This window comes from Phalangium opilio, unplaced genomic scaffold (genome assembly GCF_054372755.1).
Source record: "Phalangium opilio isolate 3A_F unplaced genomic scaffold, DU_Popi_V2 ptg000009l_1, whole genome shotgun sequence".
NCBI classification, from domain to species: Eukaryota; Metazoa; Arthropoda; class Arachnida; order Opiliones; family Phalangiidae; genus Phalangium; species Phalangium opilio.
The window spans coordinates 4482395-4503690 of record NW_028324146.1 but is presented as its reverse complement, the minus strand read 5'-3'; the positions used below and the strand labels follow the sequence as shown (position 1 = coordinate 4503690).

Genomic DNA, 21296 nt, shown 5'->3' with positions numbered 1-21296 from the left:
ATGTGTAGAAAACCGCAGTTATGGATTACTTGATTTCTATAATTCTGAGAAAATCGTCAGTAATCACGTCAAATCTTGGGAAAATCAGAAACATGATTTACAAGTAATCACCTCGGTAATTTCCTGAAATAATCACACATCATCAATCGAGGAATTCTAAAATCCAAAATAAAAATCGTAATCAGTTGAAATAGAAATAATCACCGCATTCATCATAATTCACGAAGATTCCAGAGGTAATCACGGCATTCACCAAAAAATCACCGGAATTCATCGGATTTCAAAGAGAAATCACAAGTTATCTGCGTCAATAACGGGAAATCAATGTAAAGATTATCGAAATCACCTAAAAAATCTTAATCACGTATTCGGGGATATCATTGTAGGGGATTTTTATCCCTTATGCAAGTGGATTATATGTAGTTTTTGGCTCTGATGGCAGGATTATCCTACTACATTCGCCTTAAAGCGGCCGCATTGCCCAAAAAAATGTCTGCTTAAGTAGCTCAAATTGTTACCAACTGCTTTTTCAAAAATCCGCTAAATAAAGGAAGAAAGCAGCCAGTTTTCTGTTGCAGATTTTAAATGTAAATAAGCTAAAAAATATGCCAAGATGCTAATATAAGTTAAAATGTGTTATAGCTAATTTTCCCTGTTGATGTATTAGTATATCTACGATTTTCTGCGCTTGTATTAAGGGTTTGTTACGGGTATTTAATTTTACTACTACTAAAGGATGCGCATGGAGGGGCTACTCATTCATGTTTTCTGTTTTGGGTCAGACTATTACAATTATTATTACTATTATTGTAGTAAGGGTTACGGATAATCAGTTAAGCACTGTTAAGGGTAGCGCATCGAGGGATAGTCACTCAGGTTTTCTGTTAGTGTCGCACTATTATAATTATATCATAAATAAATTTATTGCAATAAGGATTACAGGTAATAATTTTAGAACAATTAAAGATAGCGCATCGAGAGGCTATTCACTCAAAATAGTCTGTACGTCTTTTATGAGTTAGGTATATGTTACTGGTAATCATTTTAGCGCTGTTAAAGGCTTTGCACCGAAGGCTATTCACTCACGTTTTCCGTTCGTGTCACACTAATAATATTGTAACAAAAGTAAATAAAATGCAGTTATAATTTTAGTACAGTTGAAGGTAGATCATCGAGGTGTTATTCACACAAATTTTCTGTACGCCTGTTAAGTACGATATGGCTACTATTATGAGACCAGCCCTTGGGTCATCTTGTTGAAATCCAATTTAATGCGTGGTAGGGTATTTTTTAATTTAAAGTAAAACAAGTTTCGTTAAAATCGGTTAACATTTCACCAAGATACAAACTTTTCAAATTATTTAAAAACCTGGTTAACCTAAAAATCAATTGTGATATTCGAAATGCGCGGGAATTATTTTTATTAATTCCAAACTGTGTTATAATTACGGTGCGAGCTCTCGTAGGCCTAGTGCAAGTTTGCAGGAACAGCTGATGCCGCTGTGACGTGATAAGGGATAACCAAAATTTCGAAAAATCACCCTTTCTCCCGTTTTGGGTGTTAAGATTCACGGTAGTCACCTTTTCTACTCCTCCCTGGTAAAATCGTTTTCAAGGCCTAGGCTAAGTTGAAACTTTCAAAAGTGTAAGTCGATTAATGTGCTTTTGCCATATACCTTGTAGGTATATCGCAAAAGCACATAATTGCTTCAATTTCACTCAAAAATATTTATTTCTAGTACTTTTTAACATTCATAGGCTTATAGGATGAACGCATGTTGAAAAAGAAATTTGGTTGTGAAGGCCTGATGATTTCCGTATTATGGACGACTTTCCTTCTTAGCGGATTATTCGGAAAAGACGGACGTGGCCTACAAGATTCAACACTTTGAAAATTTTAACTCGTATGCGGTTCACGTTTTTAGATTCGTACTATTCTAGGTATAAAAACTATTCTAGTTCTTATTTATTAAACCCCTCTAGAATTGAAGCCAAGGTTTTTGTGAAAATCAAAGCGGAGGTTTCAATGGTATATTGAAAAAATCTAATAGCATCTGAAATTCTGAATGAATGGATATTATTATGAACAAGTTAGGAAACCAAAATAAACCTCTCCGAGTCGAGACAGGGCTATCTACCTTTCAAGAGGTTTTTTTTAATAATTAAAAAAATATATCGATACTAATTATTTTAATCGTCAATAATTTACCTTAATTCTAGTGAAGTCGTTTTGAGAAACTATTCCTAGAATTGTAGCGTATGCCTCTTCAACGAGTGCAAATCCACTTACAGTATAATAATAACTAAGCTTTCCCTAGAAAGGATTTCTAAAGTAAGCCTGTGGCTTATTTATACGTGGTTCCATTACAAATCACAGAGGGGTGGCTAACCTATATGACATAGCTACCTGACATGATATTACCCTATTCTATTTATTACAGATAACCTAGCAAGTATTTGATGGAAAGAAGTCTACGAACCTTCTCAGGTTTTTCATCCATTTAATGTAATATAAGCTTTTAAGCAAAAGCAAGAAGAGATTTACTATAGAAAGGCCTAAAATGGCGTCCGGTGCTCGCGTGATAGTCGACAATCCCCCCTTAATTCTTGGGTAGGGGAGGGTGGAAACGGAAGCGGAGCTTAATATTTTATCTTACTCTATGTTTTCCACCATCTATTTCTTTTACCTTTTCGTTAAGCCTTGGTTTCTTTTATGGAACTCACGAAGTATAGTACACTTGATTCGATTTAGAAACAATTATAGAACAAACGATTTTCAAGCAGAGACGCGTATTCAAAATCCATCAAGTTAGATTCAAAACCTTTAATTAAATTGTTAATGACAATTAAAAACCATTCGCGTACCGTTTCAGCACCGCTGACAGCCTCCATTTTCTGTTTACTTTTCTCGAGGTTTTTTTTCCTATAGTCGGAATACGTCATTCGCGTCTGTATGACCTATCTCCACGGATCCAATGGGGAAAGGCAGAGCAACGAAAGAGGTGGGGCTCACTTGTCCACTAACACCAGCGTAAGAGTAGAAACGTAAAATCTCTCTACTTAGGCCTTCTTATAGTAAATTTCTTCTTGGCAAAAGTAAATAAACTGCCTTAGAATTATTAGCGACGATATGGATTATTTTGATGAACGAATATTTTCCAAATTTTTTAATAATGAGAATTTCTGTTTTGGAAACCCAGTTTTATTCGTCATTACCCCATAAATTTATATGCGCTTTATATGTATAAATATTTAATACTCTAAATGAAAGCGCGTAAAACATTCTGTGTTTGATATATTATGGCAATGAAATTATTGCTTCCTAATCAATTTGAATAACAGCAACTGTAAATTTGCAAAAAAAAAAAAAAAACACATTTTATAATATTATAAAGTTGTTTCAAACAAGGAACTACAATCAATGTAATCGATTCAATCTAATCTAAGGCACTCGTGGAACATTTTTTGCATTGTTTTTATTTCAATATATATGAGATATAAATTATCAGTGCCCTTCTCTAGTTTAAGTAGGTGTTTCTGAACTAACAGGTCGGAAATGAGTCCTCTTAAAATTGACAAAATGACGCTAATTCGAAGTCTATTTATTATTCAGTTCTGTGTACTTGGTCTGGTAAAATGCCAAGGTATTTATTAAAATATCAATTATTATTATTTTCTGAACCCCTTTCCTTTTGGCTCAGTTATTTTACAATGTTATTGTCATATATTTTCAGGTAAACCAGAAGTACCCAAAATAAATGGAAGTTACCGAACTATGGGCGAAATCGTCTTTAAGTCTCCCAATATCCCGGGTGCTGAACAAATGTACCTTGAGGAAAATTATGATAAAAATAGGGGGCGATCCTCCTTTTTCTATTCTATTGACGGTGGAAACGCCACTATCTTCGAAGATCTGAATCGAAATCAAGTTTGGGTGTTAACCTACAAGGATGGATCCGGTCAACCTGGTAAGAAGATAATTAAGCCCCGAGTGACCGAAGATTCTCTTTAAGTGGTCCGCAGTTGATCGCATACAAATTTCTTAAGCGCCCGGAAACAAATCAGTTATGGAGGTTTGGAGTGCTGTCAGAACTATATGGGATGGTGAGGGGGCGCCTTAAGACATGCTCGCTTCATTTGCTCTATCTTACAGTTTCATAGCAATTACCTTTGACATAAATTAAAGATTTTTCATAATTGATAATTTAACGAACGTTGAGGCGGATTAATACAAAAGGTTAAACCAGGGAGGAGTAAAAAAGGAGACGATTTGTGGGGTGAACTAGTATTCTACACGGCGAGTCCAGACTACCACAGTGGGAGAATGGGTGTCAAAAGAGGTTCCTTCTTGTCACCAGGGTTACTGTTTGTGGCTACAATTTTGCGCTCTCTTTCCAACACTAAATTTTGAAGTGAAGTCGCGTTTGTTTGCGCAAATACAGCCAACAGACCTATTTTTTTCCTTATCTAGAACCTCACGAGAGGGTAGCTTGTAATGCGAGTTTGTGGTAACTCTGATGCCCCTTGATAAGAGATAACAAAGTTTTCCAATATACCCCTTTCTCCCGTTGTGGGAGTTGAGATTGACGGTTGTTTGTCTAGAATGCGCATACAATCCTTCTCCATTTCTACTCCTCCTTGGTGTTTTAAACAGCATATGATATAACATATTATTGGTCAGTTGCGGTAGAAGATGAGTAACGTAACGTTTCTATTTTGTTATCTTGCAGAGTGTATTGAATTGAAGGAAGCAGATATTGAAAAACAGGATCTACCATGGCGGATTTTTCAACTTAAAGGGATGCACGAAATTCTACCCATTAGACAGATTTTGAATCTCGAAGATAAGTATGTAACCAAATGGGGCGATAATAAGGCCTACCGCGGTATTGCCGCGAAAAATTATGAATACGTCATTGACACCAAAGAAAATGAAACACCAGTCAGATACGAAATCAAATCATCGTGGTCGGGTAAGTTAGTTGCTTTGTTAGTAAATCATAGATAACTTCTGCTTTTAACGAGTTTTATTTTAGATGGAACTCAAACATCACCTTCAAAATTGAATACCGTACCTTTAGGCTTTCAAATTGACAAAATTGTTCATGTTGAAGGCGTTCTTCCTCTTGTTACAGTCCGAAATATAAATTTGTTTGGGTTCACGCACGATGATGTTAATGAAAATGTGTTTCTAGTATGCTGACACTTAACACTCGAATATAAAGGGTCATGACTTAATTTTATGTTTTTTTTTAGCCATTGCGTGGCGTTTTCTGTCCAGGAATCAAAGATGAGGCGCCGTTTCCTGACTTTGCTGGTTTAAAATCAATTTCTTTTAACGCTGAATTTATGCTCAATCAGAATGCGTCTTCAAGGAACTACATAGATGTAATGAACACCAGGAATTCATGTAATTTTAGAAGCAGGAATAGAGAACAGGGTACATTGGGCACGCGTCAAAGTCCACGACTCCCTTCCCTGGGACGGGGATATGAAAGAAGAGACGGGTCATAGCGACATAGGTAAATAGGAAATTCGTATTTTTCGCCGCCCCGTCAGAAACGTCATCCAAACGTAATTTAAGTGAGCCAATAAGATAATTTTAAATTTTCGTTAAAGTGTGGTAGGGAGGGGGGCTATGAGTCGGACTGGAGTAAAGACTAACCGTTCTCCATTCCTGCTTCTAAAATTACATGGATCCCTGTGAAGACTTAAAAAATAGGCATTTTTCAAAATGGGATCACAGAATAGTCTACATGATATAGGGCCAGGACGGAACTTCCAGTATGTGAACCCAAAGACGTTAGGTAGGGCATCAACGTTACCAGTCCACGTTTGTTTAAAGTCAAATCAAACTTTTTAGATCCAAATACTGTATGTTTCGTCCTAAGAAAACTTGGGTGCCAAACATTAGACTCTATTTTACCTCTGACTTTGAATTTGGGTGTAAGGGATACGAATTTTGAATATGGTGCTAAACAAAAGTGATAATTTCTTAGTTTTGGCTCGACGTTGAAAGAAAATTAGTACAAGTAGACGAACATATCAGAGAAGACTCAAGTACTGGACGCTTATCGACGGATTTTCGAAGAATTTTTACATCTGAGCAGGGTTAGAATATTTTCAATGTTCGCAAATAATCATTCATTATTATTTACTTTCATTTAATGGATTTTATAATTTCACTACTTACAATTTAACCTTGATACTCTGCTTTAAAGTCTAGAATTAAATTACAGGAGCATTCTACGGTTACCCGTTAGAAGATATATCAAAATCTGAAACCGAAGTGGGTGATCTAAAATCGCTGAGCTTACGACCTGAATACATCATAGATCACCGAAACCCTAATTCATACAGTATTGAAGGCTTCTTTGGTACTGATAAATATCAATATGTCAAAACCGGAACTGTATGTTGCTTCAATTATTACAGCTCGCCAATTATTATATACCAATGTTTATGATTAAGTCTGTGGAACGAGGTATCACTTGCACTGTCTTTCAAACAGTCCGCAAAGATTGGCCAACCAGCGAAGACAGTCCCACTACAGTTTGGGAGTGGTGTATCGCAGATGCTGAGGTAATGGTATATTTTTGGATTTCACTAAGTGCAAAGCATAAAATTGACAACGCCAAACATTTTATTACGACGGGGTGTGGGTCCAACATATAAAATTTGGGTAACATGAGCGTCTTAGTGATCAAAAGAGGATCGTAATATTGCAAATAGAAGCTGGATTTGAAATGAAAGGGATATTTTGAAGTTCGGTTTTACTACTATTTCCATCCTTATTATCTAAACAACCAAGTTAAATTTATGAGTATTTACCTCTCCGAGTGACGATGACGTCACGGAGAGGTGTTACATTGGACGTGTCTGTGTGTCTATGTGTCTGTCACCGCTTTCACTTTTGGCAAATAGGAGCAAACGCTAGAAGTCAAACGTCATCAATAGCTATGTTTAAAATGATTTTTGGATTAAAGTTTCTTAAAACGATTTAACTAGTATTAAGGTAAATTAATGACGGTTAAAATAATTAATATCAATTATATTTATTTAATTATTTAAGAAAAACCTCTTATTTGCGTCTCGACTCGAAGAGGCTTATTTTGGTTTCCCAACTTGTTGTTATATTTTCTTTTTAGAATGTTTCCTTTCCTGTTAATGGAATACCTCTGGTCAGTTTAAGAATCAGAGTGGTCAAGGTAAATTCTGAAAATTTTCGCCAAGATATTTTAATATATTTTGAAAATCCATGTAACTAGTTGAACAAGACGTCTGATATTGATTGGTTATTCGAAGGAAGCAAGCTTTCTTTTCATTTTTACAACGTTCGCAAACCGGACATCGCCTACTTAGATGCCATGGAATTTGACATATCACCCTGCTTTTCGGATAATCATCAAACACTTTTGCAGTTCAACGTTACACGTAGGCAATTTTGAGCATGTCATTCGGTTAGTTCTAAATATTCAACAAAAGGGGTGCAACAGTGGTAAGGGACCGTGGGTAGGAATTATGTCGAAATCACTTATGAGACAGTGTCACTGCCAGAGGCTCTAAATGTAACAAATGCCAACAAAAATGAGCCTAAAGAATATAATCAATGTTAAAAAATTAAGTGAACAAACACAACCCGCAAAACTCGACAGATCCTGGAGTATATGCTAATTTATAGTGCTTAGAGTGGATCAACATGCAGGAGTGTTTAGTTTGGCCGGAGGCTGCTTGTTTTAAGTGATTTTGACATAATGGTTGGGGTTTTATATTATGAGTGTACATGAATTCAAAATTATCATGGAGGGAATGTTAATTTGTCTTAATTTAAAAGTTGCCAAAAACAATTTTCTTAGTAAAACCCAATATACGAAGGGCTATAACAAACGAAACGAGCAACTTTCACTTTGCAAGAGAGTGGAAATCGGCGATAATTAAAGCTACTGTACTTCAACCCACCTCACTCAGAGTTACTTCTGTTCGAACGGTTAGTTGCCTATGCTGGCTTTCGCATTCGTCACCTACTTTTTTATCGACAAGAAACCTTTTAGAATGTTCCTAGACTTGGCTCAGACATGATAGTCACCTTCAAGCTTCTTGAAAGACACCCAAAACTTCCGCGAGACATTCGGGTCAAAGAAGAAGAACTCGAGTTGGTCAAGGACCGGCTTCATAAAGCATTGGACCAGGGAAAAGTTAAAATCAACTGGACTATTGGAAAAAAGGTGAGAAAATTATTTTAATTGAAAAGTGTAATAATTTTGGATTATGTTTGTCCAAAATGACCAGCATATAATAGGCTACCAAAAGGGGATAGATCATTCTCCTTGTGATAATACCAATAACGTTATAACTTTAATGAAAATTGTAGAATCTCTTAAAAAAACAAGCAAACAGGACATTATACTTAGTGCAATGAAACGTTATTGTGATTTACGGCTCGAATAGGATAAGTGTGACCCCTCTTTTCATATTCGAACTGGATGTACGGGATAATTAGTTAATGCGAGAAATATTTGAGTGACGTCCCAAGAACAGTCGTGAACGCTATGATAGTACTAGAAGTAAGATAAGTGACTAGAAGCAAAGTGTTCTAGCATTGGTATTAGCATCCTGGCACTAGTGAACAAATTTGAGGATTTTATGCAGCTTGAGAGAAAAAAATTGGTCGAGTTCCAAAAAAATTCCCTACCCCCTTCCTTCCCTCAACCTAAAGCCGCGGAACACGGACGCGGATGCTTGAATCTAGTTCGGCCGTCTACCGCCGCGAGCGTCTCACGTGTTGGAGGGAAAATTCAGAAACAGCTACCAGAGGGCCACTGTTGGTGTCTTATCAAGAATATTCACTTTCGCCAAGTGAAGAATTTGGTTACCTCGATACTTCTAGTCCCTTATCTTACTTCTGATAGTACTTACCAATAAAATGCTACTATGTTCAGGAACTTATTCCCAATGTTACATATTTCAAACAGAATATATCACTTCAAGCAACACCAGGAACACTGAGACTTCAAGTGGCAGTTAAAGCAACACCTAATGCTACAATTTCTTCTCCATACTTTAACGACGTTGAAAAGTTGCACTTACTAAAGCGCAGGGATATTTATTTGAGGAATTACGATGTCGTCAAGGAAGAACAGTTAAAACAGCCACAAAATACGATAGTCCAAAAGGACATGATTATATACTTGAGTGTCGCGTTATTTGTTGGCCTGGTTTCAGGAATGATTGTGACATATTTTTTACGCCATAAGTATGAGAAAGTTTAACATAAATGGCTGCCCTTTTCGAAACCTTACCATCCCTTTCGGGTTCAAATATGTATGATTTATTTATTTTTTTCCTTGAGAAGTACTATTAAAAAATAACAAAAGAAACATCCCATCATCTTTTTCTTCTTCTTCTTCTACACACTAAGTCAAACTAACAGGCCATTGTATACGGTGTGGCTAAAAACATACTAAATAAAAAATATTACCTTACCCCAATTCTCTCCCTTTAATCACGAACGAAAAATTTTATACTACCAAATGCGATACTGTGACATTTGACTCTTTTTGAAAACAAGATGACCCAATGGCTCGTAATAGTAGCCACATCGTACCGTACTAAACAGTCGTACAGAATATTTGAGTGAATAGCCCCTCGCTGCGCTACCTTTATTCCTATTTATCATATAGATTCCTGATATGTAATGTTTTTTCCTGCGAGAGCTCTTTATTGGCAAAAAAGTTATTTGTAAACAATCACAAAATTTTGGGAGAAAAAGGAAAAATATTTTCGACAGCAGCCGGATTTTAAACCTTTACCTTAATTAGATTATAGAAACTTAAAACAATGCCATCGAAAATCATTCCACTACAAGCGAGTACATTGATAAAGCTGGTTGCCCTATATTAATTTGCAATCGTACGTTTGCCAATGAAGCTATTGTTCAGTAATATCATATCAGCAATAGAGAATATAGGTGTTTGTGAAGATTGATCTTTTGTTAATTGATATGTTAAACATAATTTTATCAAGCAATGATTTATTGCGTTGTTGTTATGAAAAACAGATTAGATAGGAGACTACCCTCTAAGGTATTTGTTTAAACTGCTAGTTAAATAAAAAGTGTTGGAGGAGTTAAAGTTTGATTATGCAGTTTACTGGGCGGCAAAGTTTGAGGGAATACGACACATGTCGGCGATCCTCCCCTATAGGTGCCGACTGCCCCGTGTCCGCCGGAGGTGACTTGACCCCCACACCCCTTCCGTCACCTCCCAAGTAAACCTCAATTCCTTCCCTGATTAGTCACATCCTGAAACCTGACTAATCGCATCCTTGTCGCGGACCCTCCAGGGACCCAATTTACATTGAAACCTCTTAAAAAAAAAAAAAGATTATGCAGTAGCAAGCTCTCTAGCTCTTTCAAGAGAGCCCGTTCCAATGCATGGACGTAAAATTTACCCATAGTACCCCGGTTTGAGGCTGGTTATACTATATAGCAAGAAGAACCTTTCATGATACGTGACTGTTTTACTAAAGAGCACACTCAATGATGCCCAAATACGAACAGCATGCTGGATTTTTTTAGCAGCTACGGATGGCCCCTAACTATGCAAACTCCAGAATAAAACTTTCCGACTCCAAATAACTTAAATATATTTAGAATAATGTCGGGAAAGGCTGACCGTTTTTGTTTAAGATTTACGTTTCAGCTTTAATTTCTTTGTTGAAATACTCTTAGAAACTGACACGAAACCCGTGGTTTTGGAGTGTACTTTACGCAAGTGTTTGCTATCTTATCAGTAACAGGGTCTTTGTTTCGGCACACAGAAATCACAAGACTGCATTGGTACGTGATACCAGAAGGGGATAATAAAACGGTCCGCCAACTTGTTTACAGACCCTTTAAGAATAACGTCCCTGCATATTTTTAGCATTCTTAAGTTAAACGGTTTTGGGCTGAACGTTTATTATCAATCAGTCAGTCAGACAAACTAAAACCACTTCGATTAAAATTAATTTATTAACACGCTATACTACACTAAACTATTACAATCATTAAATACAGTGAAGAAGCTCATGTCTTGAAATACGTGTATCTGGTAAAGACACCTCCAGCACCTACAGCCACACCAAGCATCAACATTATGATTGCCACTGCGGCCATAACACCTGGTGAGTAAGTTAAAGGTGCGTCGTAATCGTCAATTCTGGTCCTACTCACTAAAGACCCCGGTTTGGCCACTAATATTAAATCCTGAAATGTATAATTGTTTCATGATTACACATTATTCTGCATTATCAAGAAGCAATATCTAGTTTACTAGGGAGATGGTATAAGATGCCATTATTCGCGCGCCACCCCTTTCAAAATACAATGGGGGACGTAAAAAGATGCCGGGTTATTTCGCCTCTCCTCAGTTGGAAAAAACGTAATTTTCGTCATTCGCGTCGCGCTGACGTGAGTTTTCAAGAACCAATGAGATGCTGTTTGTAATTTAGAGGCGGGGATTAACTCCGGACCTACGTTTGGACTGGAGATAAAGCTAGAAATGTGGCGAATTTATACCTTCTCCCTATCGCTTCATGGCATTATGTAAGTTGCCAGTTGATATTTATGCCTCTCCACAGATTCAAGGCCTCTGAACTTAAATTTGAGTGTAGGCAAAAACGGATTTATGTGAGAAGAACGTTGAAGGTAGCAAATTCACAACCCATCCTCGCATACTTTATTGAGAAACGTCGTCTGCTTATATTTTGACTCCACCCACAAATTCTGTATATCTCTATTTTCGTGGTTAAATATACAAAGAAAGAAAAACTAGATGCTTAAAAAAAGAAACATCAATTATTTATATTCTTAACTTTAAAACTAAATTCCACTAAATCGGGAGTAATATAGCATTGTTGTCCACTTTGCTTTTTTACCACTGGCGCAATTTCGGAAAAAAATATTTAACCACGAAAATAGAGATAAGAATGACATTTTCGATCTTTAGAAGTCGCTATATACAGAATTTGTGGGTGGAGTCAAAATATAAGCAGACGAAGTTTCTCCATAAAGTATGCGAGGATGGTACTAGAGGCTAAAGCTACGATCCCACGTTCTTAGTACATAAATCCGTTTTTGGTGTAGGGTAAAACCTTGCTTAAATAAAGTTACAAACCACTTTCTTCCCCTTCATGTCATCCAAAGTGAAATTGAGTTTCAAATTTCCGGAGTCGATAACAGTTTTCAATTCGTTGAATGATTCGTCTAATGTTGGTTCTGTAGAGTCTTTTAGTAGTTTAGGATGACGACCTAATAGGCCGAAGTTTACTCTCATAACATTATCCGTAACCGTCTATCAATTGGTTAATTTTAGTTGTAATAATAATTTACTTCCTTAATGCTAACAGTTAAAACAACCACTTACAACTCTCAGACCCGAAACTCTCATGGACGAAATTAATAATTTAGCAGCTTCATTGACGGCGTATTTCCATCCACCTACGAATTCCGGGTTCCTGTCTTGTTCTTTCAATGTTTTCAGAGTTTCGCCAGAAACTGTCATGAATGTTAATTAAAATTCAGATACTTTGCTTATCTATAAAATCCCAGAGGACTAAGGCAATCTGTCTGTTTTATTTTCCAAGGGTATACTAGGTTCAAGCTTGAAATTTGGCAAATGGTTTCATGAGACCCCGATAATCATGTGAAAAATGCTAAAACCCTCAAAACGTTTACCCTTATTGACTCTGCTGGCCTGTATGAAAGTAGTGATGTCAAAAACCGCCCGGTTTAACCTAAAACCGGTTTTTTCAACTCCGGAGCACCGGTTTTTTAATTTTTCGGTTTTAATCGGTTTTTTAAAATGAAAACCGAAAACCGATTCAGTTTTTTTTTAATTCAAAAAATGAAAAGTTTTAGTTTTTCGTCACTTTTTACTTAGTTTCGGTTGACTGCTAGCAATCTACCACCATGGAGCAATATCAAAGGATCAGACATAGATGTAAATAACGCAATTTTAAAGGAACTTTCGTTCTCACTTCAAGAAAATTACAACATCTATGGAGTAATTTTCCATTGGCATATTCTAGAATGCCAATGTAAAACGGCATTAGTTAACGCCTATCGGTACTACTAATATTTGGTCTCTGAGTTCTCGTTGAAGCATTTTTCAACACTTATCATAAAATGCCGGATAAAAGCCGTTTTTGTCCAGTTTTTTGTATCGGTTAAACCGGCCATTTAAATTAATCGGTTAACCGAAAACCGGTTTTTTACGGAAAGTTTGCATCCCTATATGAAAGAAATACGCGAAAAACACTCCAATTGCCCCCCCCAAAGGTTTTCTCCCGTTTCATTATGGTCTGTATAAAGGTTCAACCCTTAAAAGTGTTCGTTCGTACGATTTCCCCCAAAATTACTCGGCCTGTATGAAGGACATGCGAGAATAAAATTATTTATGTCCCAAAAGGTTTCACTTCTTTCGATTCTATCCTGCATGAAGGTAAAACACCCAAAGTATTCCCAGAAACGTTTTCCCCTAATTAAGTTTGGCCTGTGTGACGGATGTACGTGAAGAAATCTAAAATCCCCAAACAGTTTTCTTCAGTTTATTTTGCAGGTCACTTTTAAAGCCCCAAACGTTTTCCCTGGCTTGACTCTCGCCTGCCTTCACGTTATAATGTACTTCAACTGAACACAACCTCCCTTTCCTGCCGGAGACCAGTCTTAAACGCTAGTCTAACATAGTTTCTAGCCAAAGATACTGTGATTCTACTAGAAGTTGAGTGGCGATCAAACAGAATGCTTAATTCCCTGTTTCTAATGAATAAACTGAATTGCAGACTCACCATCAACTGTGAATGATAAATCCCGAATGTTCCTAACATCAAAACAATCTCTTATATCGAAATAAGCGGCGTCCATAAATTTAGAACTTAAGGTCTTGGCGTTATGAAAATGGTGAGTGAATCGCAAGCCCTCGTAAAACACTCCAGTACTTTCAGTTTGGGTGCTCTAGAATATACAGTTTATGGTTTTATTAATAGTTTCGTAGGAAAGGAACCAAAAAAAAAAAAAAATTGTTCTTACGTTCATTACGTATATATTTAAACTAACGATTGGATATCTATTTTTGGGAAATTCCAATTCAATGCTCTATTAATTGAAAAAGAGAAAAACATGAATTATTCAAATTATTATCGAATATAAGCGTTAGGATGTATTTGGCTATGGTTTTTAAATACACAGTTAATTTAATTTGATCGTATATTATTCGTCTGTAACTAACCACCATCTACATTTTTCTCGGACCCAAGACCAATTTAATTATTTTCAGGGTTTATTGTCTGTTCATTTTATAACTGTTAACAGGGATAGACTTAATTTTAGAAGTAGGAATGGAGAACAGAGTAATGTGGGCGCGCGTCAAAGTCCCGGACCCCCTTCCACGGGGCGGAGGGGTATGAAAGAAGAGGCGGGTCATAGGGACAGAGGTAAAAAAGAAATTACGTATTTTTCGCCGTCCCCGTCAGCAACGTCATCAAAACGCAGATTAAGTGAGCCAATAAGATAATTTAATGTTTTCGTTACGTGTTGGAGGGAGGGGCTCTATACTGGGCTATGAGTCGGACTGAAGTAAATACAAACCGTTCTCCATTCCTACTTCTAAAATTAAATTTATCCCTGCTGTTAAACAATATATCTATAAAATTACCCGCGTCAAAGCAAAAATGGTAGATTTTTGGGAAGAACACTAGATGGTGTTCAATTTAGAGAATACATTTTTATCATGAATTATTTCATTGCTTCTATTATTTCTGATTGAAATGGGACATAACTGACTGTTCTATAACCAGAAGCTTAACAATTTGAAACGAGTCACTAACCCCGGTATAGTTCGGAATAGAATCTGTTTAAGCTCTAAAACCTGTCAATTTAAAAACCATGAAAAATCATTTAAACCTTGTCGTTTGAAATACACCATTCCCAAAGGGTTGTGATTCCTTCCGCCTCCGTAGGCCAATCTTTGCGAATACCGTGGTATAAGAGACACGGAATTCCTCTTTCAGATGTCTAATGGAAATATATATATATTTTTTTAGAAATACAAACATGGATGGTGTTTGAGTTGGTATTATGTTTCCTCTCATTATTAAACCACTATATTTTTACCTTTCCGACCCCGATATAGTCTGAGGCGGAACTACTTCCGAATAACGACTTGATACTCCAATCGTGGTCTTGCCGATAGTCAATAATAGTTTGAGGGTCGAATTGCGTCTCAGAAATTGGATCAACAACGCAGCCTTCGTTCGTTCCTTCAGAGATTTCGTAAACTACACCTACAAAAGAGTTTAAAAGTGGTTTGTTCAGATGTGTTTGGTCTTGATAGGGTAGTTAGTATTAGCAGAAGTGAGATGAGACTAGAAGTACTGAGCTAACCAAATTCTTCACTCGGCGAAAGTGAATATTCTTGATAACACACAAACGGTTGGCCCTCTAGTGGCGGTTTCAGAATTTCCCCTCCAAAACGTGAGACGCTCGCGGTGGTAGACGGCCGAACTAGAATCAAGGAGCCGCGTCCGTGTTTCGCCGCTTTAGGTTGAGGGGAAGGGGGTAGGAAATTTTTTTGGAACTCGGCCAATTTTTTTCTCTCTAGCGTAGGCGCGATTGAAGCTGCGTAAAATCCTCAAATTTGTTCACTAATGCCAGGATCTATTACCAATGCTAGAGCCCTTCACTTCTAGTCTCATCTCACTTCTGGTATTAGAATACAATCAGTGCATGACAGAATGGCGTTGTAGTAAGGAAAGGGGCAATTTTGGGAAATTGAGACGTGATTAAAATGAATGTCTCATTTCAAAAGCTCATATGAATGAAAAGCGGAAACAAGGGGTATCTTATCCACATTTTCGTCGACTGAAATTATATTATATTATCAGGGATAGATGTAGTTTTAGAAGCAGGAATGGAGAACGGTTAGTATTTACTTCAGTCCGACTCATGGCCCAGTATAGAACCCCTCCCTCCAACACGTAACGGAAAGTTAAAATTTTCTGTTTTGCTCACTTAAACTACGTTTTGATGACGTTGCTGACGGGGACGGCGAAAAATACGTAATTTCCATCTACCTCTGTCGCTATGATCCGCCTCTTCTTTCATACCCCCCACCTCGTCCCGGGGAAGAGGGTCCGGGACTTCTAAAATTACATCTTTCCCTGGTCCACTTTTGCAATGGAACTACATGAATTACCTTGATTTTTTGAAATGATTCTGGAGACATCTTTTGGATTGATATTAAATGTCTTTGAGGGAATCATATCGAAACGAAACAGTTTTGTTTTTGGGTCTATCCAGGCCTGTTGTATAAATTTAATTAGTTTGTTAAACATGCTAATATTCTTTTGAAAATGTTATAATCACATACATCAATGGCCGAAAAGGTTTTATAATCTTCCCAAACGTACTCGCTCTTGTAAGTGAGTGTTTCAATCAGTGACACATCAGGAAATTTCATATCCGGTTCTTGACGACCTGGACAATGAACGCCGCGAGCAGGCTGCAAATATGAAAATCTTTTTGTTCTTTATGCACAGTTACAATTCGATACCTAATTTGACCAAACTTGGTGGTTGATATAAGTAATACTGGTAGAATATTCTAAAAGGGTTTTTTTTGGTTGAGATACTCAAGGTTGAGTCGAAGAAACCCCTATAGTCATTAAGACTGTAAATATCGTTCTTTTCCAGACCCATAGAATTTTAGCTTTATATGTGATCCCTAAATAAGTATAGTTTTGTTGAATTTGAAATTTGGAAAATTTGTTTCCAGGGAAGCAACATTATGGAGATATTTCATAGGGGTGGGTCCAAAGACTATTTAGTGATTAATGTCTACAGAGACAGGAAACTCTTCACGGTTTTCACTCCCTTAAAACCAGTGGCGTCGCTAGGCCTTTTTTTGGAGGCTATAGCCCCCCCCCCCAAATTTCAGAATTAGCTCCCTCAAAATAATCCGTAAACCCTACCAAAAAATTGCTTGAAGCCCCCTAAAATTCTGTACAAAGAATTTTGTTTACAAAAAGGCAGGGCGCTAGGTCCTTATTTAAAATTATCCTTAAAATCTGAACCTAATTTGAGTTTTATATCATTCGGAGGCATTTCCTGGATGTTTCACTATACAGACTGGTCTTATAATTAGTAGAAGAATCGATAAAAATCACTTGATTTTCCTTTTCACCCTCCCTTTAACAAATCAAATTCTGCCTAGCCTTACCTCAAAGACTTTCTCGTCAAACTCATCATGAGTGAACAAGAAAAGGTTGACGCTAGTAAAATGTGGTTTCTCATTGACTTTCGTCCTCTTAAGATGATAACCGAGGGGCACTTGTTTATTTTTAGACGGTGAAGTGTAATCATCTAAATAAATAAACAAATTTCGTGTATGATTTTAGACATCATTTTTGGTCGCTCAACATCAACAAGTTGTATACCTATGGACCAATAAGCGTCAATTTCGATGTTGATATCCGGACCATCCTGAAGTTTAAAACCCCAAGTCTGAGCTGGAATCTCCCTGTAGCCTGTACTTATTATACCCTTGGAGGTACCAGTTCCATTGTGAAGGGCCAGCAATTGTCGAACGGGGAAAATGGTGTTACCATCTTTGATGATAAACTTTTTTATATGAATAGGAGCCAAGCTACTTTCTTCGAAATCGGTGGGTGAAAACGTCCGACACTGTTTCGAAACTGAAAACGACATTAAGTGTCAGTAAAACAAGTTGGGAAACCAAAATAAACCTCTCCGAGTCGAGACGCGATTAAGAGGTTTTTCTTAAATAATTAAATAAATTTTATAATTGATATTAATTATTTTAATCTTCATTAATCTACCTTAATTCTAGTTAAATCGTTTTAAGAAACTTTATTCCTAAAATCATTTTAAATCCTTTTAGCTTGTGTATTCCAGTGAAATATTTCACGGACAATGTAATTAATATTTTAATCTCTACTGGAACGAATGACGATATACACGTATAAATAAAGTATAGGTAATCATTGTCAAATGAAACGTATTTCATTACGTTTTTTGACTTTTTGAAAATTTAATGTATGGACAAAGTCAATTCAATTGTCCTAGTGTGGCATAACGAATAATACATGGTTTTTTAAACATTTTTGGAAACGTTCCAAAAAATTAAATATACTCGTGCCTTTCACTATGATTAAACTCACCCTTCTCGTAGACGAACATCTGTTTAAGTTTCTCATATTCGACGATAGTGAACTCTATGTCTATAATGGTGACAGTCAGAGAGGCTCTTTGTCCCACCGAGTCGTAGTTCTCTTCGAATAAAATCTGCGTATTCGTATCATTTAACGCGTCATTGCTCAACGAAATTAACTCCCCTACTGCTCGGTATGACTTGATACCAGTAGTTATACCTGTGTTAAAAATAATGTTTAAGATCCCATTTTATTTGAAAATCCATGCAATTTATTCAAATGATAACTATTTATTAAGGTTACCTCACCATTTAATCAATAAACCTCACTGAATCCCATTACTATTTAATTACTTCAATGTTACCTAATATTTTTTCAATAAACTCTGTATATTTACCCTAACTTTATTTCACTGTGATTAGTCAATTAAAACTGAATAATCAACTTAACTTAAATTTGTAGAGTTTATTCAGGGTACCTAACTATTTCTTGAAAAATTATACCAGAACCATTACTAAACATACTTCAGTGTTATCTAACCTATTCTTCAGTAATAGCTGTATATTTGCCCTAACTTAAGTTCACTGGTTTTAGTCAACAACATTGCATAATTAACCAGGTTTGAAAAAACCCAGCCCACCGGGTTTTATTGGGTTTTTATTAGTTTTTTATATATAGCATATATATAGCAGGTGTGTGAAAAGCGGTAGGCCTAATTGTCTTTCGAAATTCACTGCTTAGTAAAAATCGTAAAATATTTCATAAAAAAATAAATAAATATTATTAAATAATACTTTTGAAGTTGAAACAATAAAAATCTGAAACTATCTTTAAAAATAAATAATTATTTGTTTTCCATTTAAATACATCAAAATTTAAAGTTTTAGTGATGGTTTAATTAAGGTTTTTTACTGGCTTCTTTTTTTTGGATGCGAACCCTGTAATTAACGTTACTTCAATTTGTAAAAGTTAATTCAGGCTACCTAACCCAAAATCCTACACCAATCCATAACAAAATAAACATACTTCATTGTTACGGTGTTACCTAACCATTTCTTCAATAAACTTCAAATAGTAATCTCGTATACACGTTACCAAACCATTTATGTAATAAACCTTACCAAATTCAAATACTAGATTGTAACGTCACGCTTTAAAAGAACGGTAACCATAACACTGGAAGTTAGTTAAAATCAAAAACATTTACCTTGAGAGTAGACCTCTGAAACGGCAAATAGGGTTAATAATATAATTAAGAGTTTGGAACTCATGACGAGGTTTAATAGTAATGCTCTGTCTTTATAATGTATCAAGAGGCACGCCAAAACTAGGGAATGAGTGCTACGCCTCTTAATTTGTTTTAGAATAATGGATTTAGATAAGAACGCGAAAGAAAATCAGTCTATTGTTCACTGATTAGGCGAGAATAATGACAATAGCTATCAATAGAGTAAGACCAATTCAGAAGTGAAAGGAATTTAATATAGTAGCGAAAAATCCAAGGTTATATAACATGAATGAAAATATATAATAATAATAATAATCTAGGCTTTGTCTAAGAAGGGATGTCCACACTAAGCCTGTGGCTTGTTTACAGGTGGGTCCCTTTACAATGCATAGGGGGGTGGTGGCTAGCCCCTATGCCACAGCTAACCTACAGCGCCCTATGACTAATTCCTGCCACCACAGCAACAATAACCGCGTCTTAAGCCTTAAACCATTTAATAAATTAATTAATAAAATGTTCTAATAATTACAAAACTAAACTTGCGAGCAGCTAACTGCTCCTCCCTGTTCCAAAAGGGATTCACTGTATGTGAAAAGACAATAAATATTCATTCATTCATTCAACTATTACCGTTAACCTCAGCAAGTTTTGATGGAAAGGAGAAACCGGGTTAGACCGCGGAGGAAAACTCCTTTTAACAAGCGGGGAGAGAACTTGCAAACTCTACGAAGAAAGATTTGTTCCCAGATTTTCACCCGGTGCCACAGTCCGGGATTGAACCCGGGATCCTCTTGCTGCGAGGCGAAAGCGCTAACCGCTACGCCACCCCACTCATCCAATGTGTGATTCTTGTGATGGAAACGAAATGTCTCTAATAAACTTGAAACCACAGTTCTCATCATACGTGGATCATATAACAGATCCTTATAAGTACTGGACGATATAACATCGCTGTGCAACAGCATTTTCTCCCAGCACTGAAGGGAAAAGGGTATATGTGAAATGGCTCGGTGAATTTGTGAACTAAACCAGAAGAATGATTTTGGTGCGAAAGAAATTTTTAATTAGCGGTGAAAGAAAACGGAAGCAAGTGGTAGCCAATGAGAAGAGCGTGGAAGGAAACAAGTTGTTCCATACTAAGTGTTGGATTGTGAGGATTATAGTAGTAATCCGCCTTCTTTTTGGGTTTTAATATAAAGGTATTTTCGTGCAATTTATTTAGTTTTAAACATCGATTTGATAATACCTGCCACTTTTTTGTTGGAAAATTTTGAATGATAACAAATGTTTGAACTACGTAATTAAAACCAAATTACTTCGGCTTGTATACAAACTATATGTGTAAAAAATTGGATCAAAGTACGACTACTTACAGATAAAAAATATATCTGTAGTATACTTTCCGACTAATTATGTGTTAATTTAAGTCGTAACACTTATGATATGGTCTATATTTGACCCGGTAGTGGCTTGTTTAAGTGCATGTATTGCACTATAAGGCAGAGAAAGGCGTTAAAGTGTACACCAAATTAACACGAATCGGATTGTTTGCCATTATTTATGACCTTTATGGTCATTGTACCACGTGGCTCAATTGGCCAATGATGGCTGACGTATTTCAATCAAAGCATACACGCCCCTGAAGGTCTCTCCATCTAGCGTAAATATCGGTAGTTTTTGAGGGAGAGTATAGCTTTAACGATACTGCATGCAGTAGCCCACTTTTAAACGCTTTAAATAAAACTTTCTCGATTCTTTTTCTGGTGTGCGCTAAAGCTCTTTAATTTGAAAACAGTTTGGTTAATGACACAATACTAATTTTACAATCGTAGCTCACAGAAACACATTATAGACTTGTTTTA

At 36.4% G+C, this 21296-nt stretch overlaps 2 protein-coding genes across 2 annotated transcripts; one reads left to right on the top strand and one right to left on the bottom strand.

The window, feature by feature from the left end:
• Positions 1 to 3528: 3528 nt before the first annotated feature.
• On the top strand, positions 3529 to 9461 carry LOC149713458 (uncharacterized). Its single transcript, XM_089843849.1, has 13 exons — positions 3529 to 3644; positions 3735 to 3968; positions 4731 to 4973; positions 5037 to 5194; positions 5257 to 5388; positions 6000 to 6111; positions 6240 to 6412; positions 6472 to 6582; positions 7149 to 7208; positions 7269 to 7434; positions 7857 to 7987; positions 8052 to 8225; positions 8973 to 9461. The coding sequence occupies exons 1-13, from the start codon at positions 3557 to 3559 to the stop codon at positions 9267 to 9269; spliced, it is 2079 nt and encodes a 692-aa protein (XP_089699975.1). The 5' UTR covers positions 3529 to 3556; the 3' UTR covers positions 9270 to 9461.
• Positions 9462 to 11023: 1562 nt separating this feature from the next.
• LOC149713457 (uncharacterized) lies at positions 11024 to 19633 on the bottom strand. Its single transcript, XM_089849543.1, has 13 exons — positions 19414 to 19633; positions 18216 to 18425; positions 17472 to 17729; positions 17255 to 17397; positions 16407 to 16538; positions 16233 to 16338; positions 15152 to 15321; positions 14942 to 15052; positions 14069 to 14134; positions 13828 to 13993; positions 12405 to 12535; positions 12156 to 12332; positions 11024 to 11245 (listed from the first exon to the last, which is right to left on the bottom strand). The coding sequence occupies exons 1-13, from the start codon at positions 19475 to 19477 to the stop codon at positions 11066 to 11068; spliced, it is 1914 nt and encodes a 637-aa protein (XP_089705669.1). The 5' UTR covers positions 19478 to 19633; the 3' UTR covers positions 11024 to 11065.
• Between the last annotated feature and the right edge of the window lie 1663 nt (positions 19634 to 21296).